This window comes from Dryobates pubescens, chromosome 12, assembly GCF_014839835.1.
Source record: "Dryobates pubescens isolate bDryPub1 chromosome 12, bDryPub1.pri, whole genome shotgun sequence".
Lineage (NCBI taxonomy): Eukaryota > Metazoa > Chordata > Aves > Piciformes > Picidae > Dryobates > Dryobates pubescens.
The window spans coordinates 18,301,222-18,316,736 of NC_071623.1; the positions used below are offsets into that span (position 1 = coordinate 18,301,222).

General features: G+C 40.5%; 1 protein-coding gene across 1 annotated transcript in view; it reads right to left on the reverse strand.

Moving 5' to 3' along the window:
• Positions 1 to 284: 284 nt before the first annotated feature.
• BACE2 (beta-secretase 2) overlaps positions 285 to 15,515 on the reverse strand; it is a 50,167-nt gene continuing 34,936 nt past the window's right edge. Inside the window, exons 6-9 of the mRNA XM_054166040.1 lie at positions 13,638 to 13,739; positions 8,435 to 8,584; positions 7,101 to 7,269; positions 285 to 827 (exon numbers count right to left, since the gene is read on the reverse strand). Coding sequence (XP_054022015.1) covers positions 574 to 827; positions 7,101 to 7,269; positions 8,435 to 8,584; positions 13,638 to 13,739 — 675 coding nt within the window. The 3' untranslated portion in view covers positions 285 to 573. The remainder of the gene's footprint in view (positions 828 to 7,100; positions 7,270 to 8,434; positions 8,585 to 13,637; positions 13,740 to 15,515) is intronic.

Here is a 15,515-nt window from a genome sequence, read left to right on the forward strand (position 1 = left end):
TTTTTTTTTGACCTCAAATGTTTTCTCTGCTGCTTAAGTCTGATATTTCTCCCTCCCCGGCACCATAAGCAGTTTCAAAATGAACTGATGTAAACAGAAAGCAGTATTAATTTAATGCAATTCATCAGAAAGGTCATTATTTTTTTGTCTTCTTCTACAGTTAGGGCTTGATTAGTTAGGAAATACTGACAGCTCCTTTTTTTCCCCGTTTTGAAAGGAGAATGAACATTTTTGCTCAGACAGTGGAAGAACATAATGATATGGGGGGGTTTCATATTTTTTGGGGTTTTTGTTTTGTTTTGTTTTGTAAAGAAGGTACTATTAAGAGCATAAAGGCTCATTGTACTGCAGTAGCAAATCCAGTACCGTAGCACTTACAGAGGTGGTTTAACAGTGCTTTGGTTCAGAATCAGTGTTAGAAAATAAAGCTTAAAAAAGTTATGACGCAGGATATTTGGCGGGATTTCAACAGCAATTTGTAATGAACATGGAAAGGACTGAGGCATTGGCTTCTTCCCCTTGGCAAAGTATGTTGTTCTTCATTCTAAGTCCCGGGTTTCGTGATCAAGTTTCTCATTTCCATCGATGACGCACTAAGGAGGATTCATCATTCACCACGTCATTGTCAGTGTAGCGATGCTGACACCGTGGTGGAATAAGTAGCAGGATGATTAGTACAAGGAGGATAATTCCACACAGGCTCATGAGAGCATAGGAGGCAATCCACAACACTGGTTCATGGAAAGAAATGCTAGAAACACAGTTGCTTGCAACATCTGCTGTTGTGAAAGGGCCTTCAATCTCAGATACTGGAGAGCCATCAACTTCTGTGAAATTACAGATAGAAAAACAGTAAGTCTACAGACATCATTTAAAACCAAATAACAAAACATTAAGCCTAAATACTTATACATTTCTTTCCCTCCATCATCATACATCTTGGTATACTGTATTTTATTGTATTTCTCATTGCAATAAAAATGCTGTTACTCCTTGTTTATAAAATGGGAATCTAAAGCATAAGGAGACAGTGCCACTCCCACATCTATACAGGCTTTCAATGAGAGAACAAGACATTTGAATCAGATCTTCCATAGCCCAAGTTGAAGCCCAAGCCACTGGATCACCACTTCTCTCTGGACTAACCTTTAAGAAATGTCAGTTTAACAGAGATTAAAAATCCTACATCATCTACACTTTGGAGCAGGTAAGGGCCTGGGTAGTTTTTGTTTGTTTCTGGCACTTACAAGAACTGGAACAGTACTTCAGATGAGTCATATCTTCTGTGTTTGCCAGGATTTTAGGCAGCAGCATGCAGGTTCATTAGTTTCACAGATACCTTAAAGAATTTGTAGCCTAAACACAAGGCTACACAAGGACAGAAAGCAGCACAGATGTTCTTGTGAGTGGAGGTGAAAATTCAGAAGGTGAGGCGAGTCAGGAAAGCTGGGTGACAGCTATCCAGAAAAGGAGAAATTTGGTGAAGACAAAGGGGAATGTCAGGAGTGAGGAGCTAGGACATGAGGGAGCAGTGCTCTTGGACAGGGAAGAAGTAACCAAGCGCATGAAAAATTGAGATGACAAAGGTAAGGCAAGGAGCATGAAAGGGTTCCCTGCTAGCTCCATTTTTGAAGAGCCATCCATCTCGGTAACATCACAGACTGTTACTTGTTTCACCCCCACAAAACCACTACTTTTTAAGCTAGTATTTACTAAAAGGGTTATGCTGCCCGTGGTTGTCACTGTAACCATGGCAAGCGCAGCAAAGTTCCCCTGAGTTGCGGACAGGGCTATGTGCATTGTAAAAGCAGAGCAAGTGAGTTGCCTAGGGCAACAAAATATTCAGAACATTTGGTATCTGCAGGTGTTCAGCCAGGGAAGGATGGATACCTTTTAGCTTGCTTGGGGCAACCAGGAGACTGCAGTCAGTACTGTTGTGCATTTTAAGAAGTCTTCCAAACAGTTGCAATTCACTTCTCTAGTCAGATACTTTAAGACATACACAGAAGCCAAAAGAAGACACACTCTTGCCAAATTGTAAGTGATCTTGCCTACTCAAAACAGGATCTTGCTATTTACACAGATCTTAGGCATGATTCCTGAAAACGTGTTTAATGAGATTAGCATAAAATTCCCTTTGTAAGGAAAAGGAGAGCCTGGGTTTTGAAAAGGCAGGAAGATGGCCTTTTTGTGGAGAACTAAATGCAGATCAGGTGGGCTGCTTTATCTGCAACTTATTGGGAGAGATTTTGGTTGGTATTCCGTCTCTGGGTTCCCAACACCTCATCACTTGAAGAGTTAAGTCTCATTGGACTTAATTCAAATTAATTGTGGGCTGCTGCTGAGACAGTTCTGCTTTACCCTTGCTCCTTTCCCTCACCGCCTTTTTTGTACTGGTGCTAGTGATTTGTAGGCTGCAAGCAGTGTCAGGGCAACTCACTCATCTCATAGAAAATTAGCCTATCATTAACAAACAAACAGAATTCTCCAATGAAGAATTTTCTGTAGGATCACTCAACTGAACCAACTCCTCCTCCAGCTGCAGGTGTAGGAAGACTCCGCTAGCAGGAATATGCTGTTAGAGCAGACTGTGCAAAACTGAGGCTGTGCTCACAAAGCACCCTAACACTGGTGAATATCGAACATACTCTCTCAACTCATCAGATGGTAACAGGGCCTCCAGGCCAGGGCCAAACCACCACACCTATGTTGTCAGCATATCTTTGCCAAGACACTGCTGTTACACAGATATAGTAAGGGAGCTGCACAGTACTGGACAAACTTGTGAAAGACTATCTAGGTCTGTGGCAGAATCAGTTTTGGCAGCATTTAACGTTTTCTGCCTTGCAGTTATTTCTTCTGGACATCTCACCCCCTCACATCATTTCATCAGTCTGCATGAAGTCCTGCAGCAAATCCTAACTAAGCCACATGCTAATGTGAAATGCAAAGCACAAGTATTGCTACTTAGGGATTTAGTATTTTGAGGAGGTACAAAAAAAAAAGCAGCCTGATTTTCCACCTTGGAGATAGCTTTGAAAATAAATAGTCCCTAATTATTCATTCTTTGGCTTGAGTACAATAATTACTCCTATTAAAAAAAGGCAATACAAAACTGTTGCCATAGTGGCTGACATTTTAATTTACATTTTGAGAATGTTTGATAGCAGCACAGCCTCTGCTTTCTTCCTTTCAAAAAGAAGTTTTCCTTCACTCTCTTCCACCCCCAGAGAAACTGAGAGGAAATCAAAAGAGGGGAAATTTGCCTAAATTGTTCAAACAAGCTTTAAACAAACAGTCACACACACTTAGCATATTACTCTTTAGTTGAATTACGATATTTTGGCATATTTTTATTAGAACATCTGGTGGTAGCTACCTATAATAAATTCCTGACCTTAAACAAAGGGGATTTTATTCAAAATAGCACTGCTTGAAAAATACTTACCAACTTGGATGGTTTAGAAAGGAAGCAAACCTGAAGTTAGGTCAAATATCACATAACACTGTAAAGTACTGCTTGGAAAGGGCCCCTGGAAGTCACCTACTCCTACCAGCCTACTACTCGGAGCAGGACCATCACCATCTCAGCTGCAGCTTTATCCAGCCACGTCCTGCAAAACCCTGAGGATGGAGTGCCCATGATCCCTCTGTCCAATCTGATCCAGGGCAACTCACCAGATGTAACTGGTGGACGTTGCCCTGTGTTAGGTAGTTTCTCTTGCACTCATCCTTTCATTCAACTCGGGGCCCATCATAACCTCTGGTTCTTTTTTCCACAGGGCTGCTATGCACTTGGTCCCTTCCCAGACTGTACCAGTGCATGATGGTTTCTGCGCAAGGTGCAGAATTTTACACTTCTGTTCACTGCAGTGCTTGAGGTTTTGTCTGTCCAGTCCTCCAAGTTATCAAGGTTCTGGACTGAAGCTCTGCTATTCATCATTCTTCCAAGTTTAGTGCCTACAAATTTGGGTGTGTTCTCATCACAGTTTAGCACAGAAGCCACTTGTGATTACAGTGCTTGGAGTGTTTCTTCCCTGAAGTCAAGGGAATCAATACTCAAGGGAGTCAATACTCAAGTCTTCTCACTTACTCCAAAAATACTAGAGGTGTAATTCTGCTTGATGCCCAGGTATCATTAGGTTACTACACTGTTACTAACTAGTTGATTGGAACATTTTTTTCTCAAGAAGGTACCTTGTCCAAAACCTTTCACAGACATCCTGTAAACAGTACATTATCCCTGAAATTATCATCAGACAACTTGAAACAATTTCTAATTAGTAACAGGCAGAATAAGTCTTAAAGGGTTCCACTTATTGAGGAAAATACAAATTTCTTTTCCTACTATAACAGAATAGCTTCCTGCAGCCATCGATCTAACTCTCCTCGCTCCTGGTACATCTTTGTGGTAGTTTAAGGCTGTGCCTAGACAATTTTCCACAGATCTTGAACAGAAAGTGGTAGAATGTAAATAAATCACCAATGGATGTAAAAGGGAAAATAATGATAAGGTCTGAATAATTGCATTGGTCCAGTATCTTATGTAAAGTTAGATCTGTAAACTAACTTTCTCTTTTTTCAGCTTCCTTCACTCTGGCAGATACCAACTGGCTTTTTGCTTAGCTCCTGCTGACCTTGGCTGTGTTCTTTGCTGTGGTTAAGTACTAACAAACTGCTCTCTGCTCCTTCTCTGGTCCCGTGTACCGGGAAGGGGGGAAGGGGAAGCTGTTGGTAGCCCCTGCTTTTGTCCATGGAGGAGTTCTTGGTTTTATAAATTGTATATATATGTAAATATTGTATATTTTGTATATATTCATTGCATTCCATATTTCTAGACTGTAGTTGTGCTTGTAAATACAGCTTCATTTGATTTTCAACTGAGCTGGTCTGGCAATTTTATGTTGGGGGGAATTTCAACCCGCCACAATCCTGGAGAATGAAAATGGTGCAAGGAATATTGTGGGATAAACCAGTTCTCATCTCTAGCCAAATCTCAATAGAAGCTTGGGAGTTCAATAAATTGAAGGCTTTTAGTTCTGTTCACCTAATTTCTGTATACAGCACATACCCATTTACCATCTTATAAAAACATGGGCTTAAATGTAGTGTTAATACTCGACTGTAAACAAGAAAGCACAGGTCATTGCAAAGCCACACCAAATGGTCTTTTATAATTCTGTTTCTGAAGATTTATGCCACCAGTAATTCAATTTAATTTATGCTTATGAACAGACTGTAAAGGTCCACATAATTACGTTAATATAGTTGCCATGGAGGACATGGCTGGTCTCCACAGGAAGCCAGTTAAGCAGCTTAATCCCTCACACTGCACTGCCTGCTAACCACTCACAGTTGTGGTTTTCTGATGAAAGTAGTGTTAAATATGGAAACCACAAGCTGTAAGAAGTGAATCCAGAATAACTGACACATCCAGCAAAATCTCATCTGCCTCATGTGAGTAGAGTCTGACAAATCAGTGTATCTTGTCTCAGTGGTTTGTGTCATCTGATTTCTCAAGAAGCTAAGTTCCCATGATGCTAGGTCAGACATATGCATGAAACATGGACAAAGAAAGGAGGAAATGCATTCTAGCACCAGCTGGGTATGATCATGTGTCAAAGCTAAAGTAAATTCAGAATTCCTTTCTATTCAGCAAGCTGAGGTCCTTTCTAGACAAGGCTGGCAGAATACATGGAGTGGTGCAACTCTATGCTTCTATGTAGCAATATTAACATTAAGGTGCTATTGTTGTTCCCTGACTCTTTCTCAACAATGACAAGCTGTCAAAGCAGTTCTTAAGAGCATCAGCTGGCTTCTGTTCCCTGCTGACCACATAGGTCAATATGTTGTCAAAATGCTCCCTCCCCTCTCCATTAATGATGCAGCATGGCAGGAACAGCAGGCTGATCTATGGTTGCTAAAATTTCAGCTAGGAAGCACAAGCAAGAATGAAAGTCAGGAAAACCTGGTCTGCAGTATTTTCCATCCAGATGCATTCAAAATGTGTATTTTGTCGCTGCATGGTACCTCCTAGGAGTCTTCATTAAGCAACCCACATCAATATACAGAGTTTTTCTCAGCAAGCTCAAGTAAGCCAATTTTGAATCCATTAACAATGGAGAGATTAAAAAAACAAAACAAAACCAAGACCAAAAGGCAGCAGCATTTAAAATGCCCTGGAGTTGCAACTCAGCTAGCTAGAATCTCTCTTTTTTTCAATGACCTGGCTGCAATAAGTACTCAAGTACTAACTGCCCTTACAGAAACACTGTCAGTCATAATCCTTTTCTCATGCAAATCTCAGATGATACAACGTGTTTCAGGGCACAGACCACTTCTGTTTGGCACAGTGACTTGCATATACATGCACATCCTCCCCTTCTTTTATGTTCTTGTGGTGGTAAAGCAATGTCTCATCAGCAGGGGGAGGCTTTTTGGTTTTAGCTACCCTTGGTGAGATAAGAGAAACCACAGAGAAAAGCACAAAAAGTTATTCAGTCAAAAATGCTGAGCTTTGACACATTTTCTCAGCAGCTAATTTAAGAAAAAAAAGGCTTTCTACTTATACTGAAAAAAAATGTTTGTTTAGAACCAATACAAACACCTTGGCTCTTAATTTGAGTCCCCTTTTCATCTTAGCTTTTTCTCCAAGTATTTCTGAGAGGCTGAAAAGGCATGATTTACATTAAGAGAAAACTGGAAGCAAAGTACTTCACTGCACATTGTAAAGTTAATTGAAGAATGAATTTATCTGCAAATCAGAACAGGAACTAGCCTAAAAAGAAGCTGCATTAAGAACAGGGACTCATCTCACGGAACACTTGGGGAAATGGCACACAGACAGATGTCTCAGAAAGAAGATATGCTCTCAGAGAGAAGAACACAGCTATGATACCCAGAGCTGAGGCTGATTTTACCTCATGCCAGAAGACTGCTCTGTGCAATACAGATTTTTCTTCTTTCTTTCCTTGAAATCTGAATAGCTTGGTTTGCTCATAAGCAACCATACTTTTTCTCATCAGGTAAGTGGCAAAGGTCTTTTTCTGAGAGAACAGGTGTTTCATCACTCACAAAGTCTTAAACAATATTTCTCTTACCTGCACATGGACTCACTGCAAAGCCCACTCTTCTCTGGGCTCTGTCAAATATTACATAGAAGCCTTCCATGACTGTAGCACCAATAACTAGAGCGTTTGTGGAGGAAGAGATGCCAAATCGGTAGCACTGTAGATTCTCTCCTATTCCAAGGATGGGTTGAATATAAAGCTATTCATTAAAACAAAACAACAAACAGAAAAACACCAAACTGTGAAAAGCATGACCACACAGTACTTAACGGTTCAGATCTTGTGATTTGCATATTCAAGCATTCAAACTCCACTAGAAATAGAGGATGAATGGGGGCAAATAGATTTCTGTATATTATTTAAAACTGCTCAAAGCTTACAGGTAGAGGTAAAGCTCTTGGATTCCAACCTTATATTTTAACACAGCCAGTCACTATGTGAAGGTCAACAACAAATTAATGAGTGACACTTTTAATTGTATTTTCTACATGGGAAGGACGGTTGAGAAGGATCTTGGGATAGGAACTCAAATTAGAGAATAATTTTATTATAAAAAAATTATGAGGATGAAATCAATTCAGAGTGTTCAGTGTCAGCTTCAAGGCTCTAGATTCATAAATTCAAGTCACATTTTACCCCTTGTCTCCTCAGGGAAGATGAAAGATTGCCAAGCCACAAGATCAATACAGAAAAAAAAGCTTATCATAAGGCTTTACTATATTTGAAGTTAAAATGTACTTAATAGGTTCATTCTTCCCTTTACTTCTGACCACCCCCTGAAGTGAAAGACTGCATTAGAGGATACTAGCCTGTATTGCAGCCTGGGATGGGAAACCAGAAAGGAAAAATAAAAGTGTCACATTATATTCTAAAAGCTGGTGTGGAATATTAATAAAAGAGAAACCAATCGAGTTACAGAAGCTGGTGAAGAAATCACATAGGCTCATTGCCAGGACTCCCATATTCACAAGAAGTGTTCCAACTCAGAATGCCACAAAGAACAAATCAATTTACTTCCCAAAACAAGATCAAAATGAGCATTCTGTATTGACATCTAATGTAGCTAAAGTTTGTAAACAAACCAAAAACTTGCCTATTTTTCCTGTCAAATTGAAAGAAGTCCCTCCCAACTACATGGACTACACTCAGAGGGAAAATGCTTTATATTCTTTTTGACTTTAGGCTTGACAAGTTTATTTTCCCTATTTAAAATTAGCTTTTTAAAATTTAATTTAAGAAATGTCTCCCTTGCATGCAATAAACTTGTTCTCTATTATTGCTAAATATAGGTCCGCTTTTTAAGAGTAAGTGCTTTGTAATAGTAAAACTAAATGCATAAGTGAATAAACAATGAAGGTTGAGACCTGTGGTAGGATAGAGATCCGAAACGACCTACTGGAGTTTTCATCCCTCAAGTAAATGGAGAGTTTGGGAAATAAGGACCAGGGTCTTTCACTGTTATCCCAGCATGCAAGCTGTGAACCAGTCCAGAAACCAGAAGAGAATTCTTGTATCTATTGGAAAAAAGAGAAAAATGAGGTAAGAAAAAAAATAAAAGGAGGACAGATACATGTCAATTACATACATTTTGACAGACCTTTGTAAATGATCACTACCACTATCCAGCACTCCTGTTTCCATGGAGAAATTCAAGCATGAACACAAGTCTGACAAAGAGCTTTTTCTTTAAGTATGAAAGCAACACACAAATCAAGGCACGTCATAACCTATTATGACTTGTCTTGGGTTTGGGTTTGTGCCTGGGGCAGGGCATACTGTTGTGGCTCCTGTAAGAAGCTTTGATAAGCTCCCTTAGCTCCAAATCTGGCCAAGGCCAAGCCTATTAGCAATGTGGAAGCACCTCTTCTATAACTCAAGAGAGGAAAAACCTGTTGGGTAAGTTCTTTTGTTTTGGAGAGGAGTGGGACCCAAGACAGCTATGCACAGATCAAGGTCAGCAAGGAGGGAGGAGCAGCCTGTGTGGCAGGCTGAACCCTTGCAGCTCATGGTGATTAATGGTGCAGCAAAATCCTGCCTGCAGCCCGTAGAGGCCTCCATATCAGAGCAGGTGGCTACACCCAAAGAAAGCTGTGACTCTGGGGGAAGCCAGTTCCTGAAAGAACTGCAGCCTGTGGAAGAGACACTGGTTGGAGAAGCCCATGGAGGATTGTCTCCTGTGGGAGAGATGCCATGTTGCATCAGGGGAAGTATCCTCCCCATGAGGAACATGGAGCAGCAGAAACAAAATGGGATGAACTAATTGCAACTCCAATTCCCCTGTGCTGCTGAGAGCAAGGAGGTAGAGCCTGGAGAGAAAGGAAGTGTAGGGGGAAGATGTTAAGATCTATTTGTATTTCTACTACCTTACTCTGATTCAATTAGTAAATTGGCGTTGGGTTTGTTTAAAGTAAATTGATTTTCTTTCCCCAAGTCTGTCTTTTGCCCATGACCGTAACTGGTGAGTGAGCTCTCCCTGGCCTTTGTCTCAGCCCTTGAACCTTTTGTTGCATATTCTCCTCATTCCACCGGAGGGGATGGCTGTGTAGAGGCTTGTTGGTGAGTGGGCTTAAACCACGACAACTTGGACATGTGCAAGAGGCAAAAGCAAGTTTAGCTTGTCCTTCCCTCCCTGTTTGTGTTTCATTACTTCTGCTTCTGCAATGATCATGTATGACCTTCTTGAGCAAAGGCAGAGGCAAAGTATCAATAAGCTTTTACTAGCTACTTGTTCTCTGAATATCTCTGACCAAACAGCACCATTTTGAAGCAGCAGACATTAAAAAAAAATCAAACTATTAACATAACCAAGCCATGTGGATGTGTTATGGAACAATCTCCCTTCCTCACACATGGTTTCTTACTCAACTTATGGTTTTGAAGACAAGAGTTCAGACAAAAATCTCCCACCATCTAAAGGAATCAAGATCTGCTACAGTCAACTGAAAGAAGTATGTCCCTTCCTTTGCCTCCTTTACTACCCTGCCACTCACTACCAGTGCAACTCAACATGCTTTTGAAATAAGGTTGATTAACATTATGTCTTAATATATCCATGGCACTAGCAAAGCAAAAAGCAAACCACCACAGAGCTTGTTTGCCTAAACCAAACATCTCATGTTCATGTTCCCTGAAGCTGATCTCCTGCCAGATCAGAGAAAAAACCTTCCTTATTTGAGTGCACTGCTTTGTGCTGGTTCTTCCCCACATGAAGCAACATACAAGGCAGTATCTTGTTCTGACCTTGCACAACCAAAGCCTCCCATTAGGGTGAAGGAGAAAGATGCAATCCAGACTCTCCATTCCCCTCATTTGTCTTTATCTGTGATATGAATTACTTTGTAAATGTCAGTTCATACATTGGCTATATGGCATTCTACATGTGAAAAGTATTCCTCACCCCACATACCTGCTAATGTATGCACAGTATTAGAGACTTAATACTTCTACATGTTCTTTTCTGTTCTTGGGACAAGAAGCATACACTCACATAAACACACAATGAGTCTTCCCAACACAGACAGCTTTTACCCTTCAATCTCATGTCTTGGCACGAGACAGAATGCTTCACCCATCACAGCTAAGTCCCAGGCCAGACTTCCTGAAAAATACAGCCACTCTCTCAGTTTTCTCTTGGGAAGTAGAGCTTGTGATCTGAGAAAAACTGCAAGATAGCATGTAGACTGGACAGACCAAATCTAGAAAGTGCTCCAAGTGCCTACTCTTGACTGCTTATTACATTGCATTTCTTTGCCTTAGTTCTGTGCACTGAAGAAATGCATTTTGGGGGGAATTTGGATGCAGGATACCTAAAAGGCTATTAAAATGAAGATTTGAGCCTTCCTTTCTTTAACTTATTAACTTAGAATTATATTAATGCTATGAATAGACATACTGTTCTGACTTCGGCTCAGTGAGGTGTAGTAGCTGCCACCCCTCTGTGGCTCTTCTCTGTTCATCTGCCAAAACCACCGCCCTTCAGACCTGCCAACAACAAACTGCATCTCTATCTGCTCCCTAAAAGACTTTATTCCAAATAAATAAGGTTTAAAAAATGATCTGCACCACTAAAGAGCATAAAGCTCACAGCCTTGGTTTTTAAATGGAGCTGAATAAAGTAACACATCCCAGCATACCTGAAGGGGAAATAACATCTTGCTGAGAAGACCAGAACAAGCTACTAGGAGCAGGAACTTGTTAACCTGGCTCACCTGTGGTCAGAGAACTGTGTATGATGACAGCAGATGATTTTGTATTTCAGTGGTACATAGTCTGCCAGAAGCAGAAAGTGCTAAAAATACAGTTGTGATGCCATAGTACAATTGCTAAAAATACCCATTTTCCTGCCATTGCTCCTACACAGCTGGATTCTGGTCCCTGTATCTCATAATTACTTTCTTATTTTATAGACCGTCGTCTTTGTTTAGAGCTGTGAAAGTAATTTTTGGTGAGATCTGGATAGACTTAAGAGTTGTGTGAAGAGGAACCTAATGAAATTCAAGGACAAGTGTAGATTTGTACACCTGGGCAAGGATAATCCCATGCACCAATACAAGTTAGGGACTGACCTGCTGGAAAGGAGCTCCATGGAAAAAGACTCCTAGTGGACTGTAAATTGAGCATGAGAGAGCAATGAGCCCTTGTGGCCAAGAGAGCAGATGGTATTCTGGGGTGCATTAAGAAGTGTGACCAGCAGGTCAAGGGAGGTTCTCCTGCCCCTCCACTCTGCCTAGTGAGGCATTATATGGTGTATTGTGTCCAGTTCTGGCCTCCTCAGTTGAAGAGTGACAGGGAATTACTGAAGAGAGGGCTATGAAGATGATGAAGGGGATATAACATCAGTCTTATGAGGAAAGGCTGAGAGACCTGGGGCTGTTTAGTCTGGAGAAGAGAAGGCTGAGAGGGGATCTGATCAATGTTAACAAATATCTTAAGGGTGGGTATCAAAAAAGATGTGGCCAATCTCTCTTCACTGGTGCCCAGTCTTAGGATGAGGAGCAATGGATACAAATTGGAACACAACAAGTTCCACCTCAGGAAGAGGAAAAACTTTACTGTGAGGGTGAAAGAGCACTGGAACGAGCTGCCCAGAGAGGTTGGGGTCATCTTCTCTAGAGACTTTCAAAACCTGTCTGGATGAATTGCTGTGCAACTTGCCCCAGGTGATCCTGCTTTGGCAGGGGAGCTGGACTCAATGATCTCCAGAGGTCCCTTCCAACCCCTACCATTCTGTGATTCTGTGGTGTGTGTGGAAGGAAAGGGGTACAGCAGTGAGATCTTTGAGATTAAAAAGGAAACATAAAAGAGAGCAGTTACTTTATGCATTTTTAATAGAGAGAACCAAAAACCCATTAAGCAGAGTGAGTGAGTGGGTCCCTTCCAATACCTTATCATCAGTTAACTATTTGCTTGTCATGTGGAAAGCCCTAGTTCAACTGACCTGACCAACATCACAGAGAGTGTGGACCACTGTGACCCACTTCATGGGAGGATGCACAAAGTGCCGTTACAAGAGCCCTTGTGTAGGTTTCCTTCAATGGACTGAAATTGTTCCAGTCAATGCTTAAAGTGCTTTGCAAAGGGGAAGAAATTTTCAACCAGGGAAGCTGAGCTACATAAGGTAACTGGTACATTTATTTCAGATACTGGACATCTGCAGGCAGTGAAGAACATTTCATGCCAAATCTCTACTCTCAATCTGGTAGGAAAAGGATCTCAATCTTGAATAATCAGCATTTAGGCAAATACTTTTGGGCAGGCAGCCAATAGTCCAGCTAGTGCAATTCCTGTGAAATGCAATGATTCCTGGCTGGCTGTTTCTGAATCCATGGCAAAAAACTAAACCCATTCACATTAAAATATCTGGGACTTATTCTTCATCTTTAAATTTCTCAGTGCTGTTCAACCAACATTTCTGAATAGTTTTTATTAACCAGAAAATGCTGCTTCAGTTACTTTACACTTGGGAGAAATCCACCATCCCCATGCCCTACTTCTGAAGCCCACTCTATTTCCAAAGAAAGACACGTTTAAATATAAATAATAATTCAGTACTCATGCTCAAAGGCAGCTTTGTTGATGTAAATAATCCTAATGAATGACATCCACTCTACACAACAATAAGTATTATACTTGGAAAGGAACTGCTTGCAGCAGCAGGTTCTTCTGCTTTATAAACACTCCATTTTGAATGAAAGGTCTGATTTTTGCACTCTTAACACTTGGAATCAGAGCAAGAGGGATTATGCCCATGTTTCTGCAATGCTTAGAATAAAATATTCCACCTCCTCACTATTTCTGATGCATTTCCATAAACACATTTCTTGTCTGTACTTGGACACCACTTTTACCTCTTCCTTTTCACCTCTGCCTTTCTCTTTCCTATTTCCATCACTACCTACAATTTCTGACTTACTAACACAGGTAGGTTAGGAGAGATTTTGCTCTGCCTTGGCTTAAAACTCTTATGAATTTCATGGTAGACAGCAAAGATGCCTACTCCTTTCAAAGATGATGTGATGATTTAAGAGGAGTTTAACATTTCAGTCAGATTTAATGACATTAGCTTACCAGGGACGTGCGAGCTATTGCTTGCACAACAGCACTGAAGACCTTCTGGGGCAGACGGAGGAGCGTGGTTCCGCTGTCTACTATTGCTTTATCAGCATTATACTAGGGAAGGGGGGAAAAAAAAAGGAAAGACATTACACACTGCCACACCTCTCTGTCTCAACTGCTGAAAGCCACTAAAACACAGATTTAAAAAAAAAGGACATTTCCATCTTGCTGCCTCAAAACCTTCACTAAAAAAACAAACCCTAAGCAAACATTTATCTTCATTAAAATCCCAACATTCAGATTAAGAGAATTCAGCAAACTTCAGATACAGTAAACAAAGAATAAGCATTTTAATAGGTATGTAGTTTTTCATTAACTCCTTAAAAAATATGATTAATTGGAGGTGTGGGGGAAAGAAAGGCAAGTAGCAGTGGCAGCTGTTTGCATTAACTACTTCTGTTACCAGCTTAGGCAGTGGGATCAATATAACTGAAAACTGACATGTTTATGTCATAATCATAAGATTTTTTGAAGACTTCCAACAGCAAGTGAATTTAAAGAAAATTGGTTTGGATGTTTACCAAGTGACATGGGATATCTTTAGTGCAGTGACAAAAATAAACTCCACCAAAACATAAAAAAGGAGCTCTTAGTTATTTTGTTGTTGAAAGAAGGGCTGCTGTAGGCTGCTTAGCAGAGCTGAAAGTAAAGCAAACCAGACACACTCAGAAATACTTCTAAAGAGTGGAGAGAAATATCAAGGTGTAGTGGAGTCCACAAATATGCAATTGCCAGCATCCTGAAAAGCCACCCTTGGAAAAAAGTAGGTAGGAGGCACAGCTAAGAGGGTCAGCCACTAACATAAACCCATGCAAAATGCCTAGAGTCACACAATTGCTTGGTGAGGTACTAAGCACCTGGACTTTCATGCTGCATACAACGGACTTGCAGCAGGCAGTAACTTGCCTTCTTAAGTCTTCCTGGTTAATGTTTAACAATGCACCATGTGCATTGTGTGGGGTGCGCTGCTGCCAGCTCAGTATTTTTCTCGGCCCTGGTTTGCCAGGCTCAAGGCCACGGCTGCAGCATAACACTGGACAGATTCCCAGCATTGAAGTGAAAGGACTACTTTTCCCTGGCAAGGAGAGTAGTCGTCTCGGATGGTGGTTACAAAGAATGTTCCATTTCCTAGAAAACAACTAAGAGGAGAGAGGGCACATAGTTCATCATCCTATGCAGTGAATTACGTATCCTCTGCAAGCCTCTAATCTAGCCAAACTTTAATCATACTAGCTCTGAGTTACTGTTCTTCCTCTAATTTTTTGCAGGAAGACCTCCTTTGATCAAGAAAGGAATGCAGCCTTCTGTACTTGGGACGAGCATACTATACTAATATGCACAATGTGAAAGCGAGCCCTGGCTCAAAAAGAGCAACAATAACAGGAAACTTTCATAACACTGCTAGATTTTTAAGTGAGTTGTTTTCTGGAAACAGCATGTATTAAACCATTAGTACACAGGCTCCTCTTCAAAAACACATGGACTGGGTTTTTTTTTTAAGTAGGAAAAAGAAAGCAAACACAAACATTGATGTTAGAGGAGTAATAGTTTTGCTTTCTTAAAGGTATAACAAGATAGAGGCATTTAAATAGATGTTGTTTTCCATATTAGGTTGAAAGACTGTATGATTAACTTAAAATATTTTATCTGGGAATTTGATTGCCACATTTTGTATGGAAATATGCACATATAAGATCTTTATCACAAATGTAATTTAATTTGTGTGAACTATAAAAGCTCAGAATTATCACATCCCAGTGATTTCCAGCTAAGAGAACAAACATAAGATAAAATTAAGATGTCTAATAGAAACAAGGCATGAAAATTATA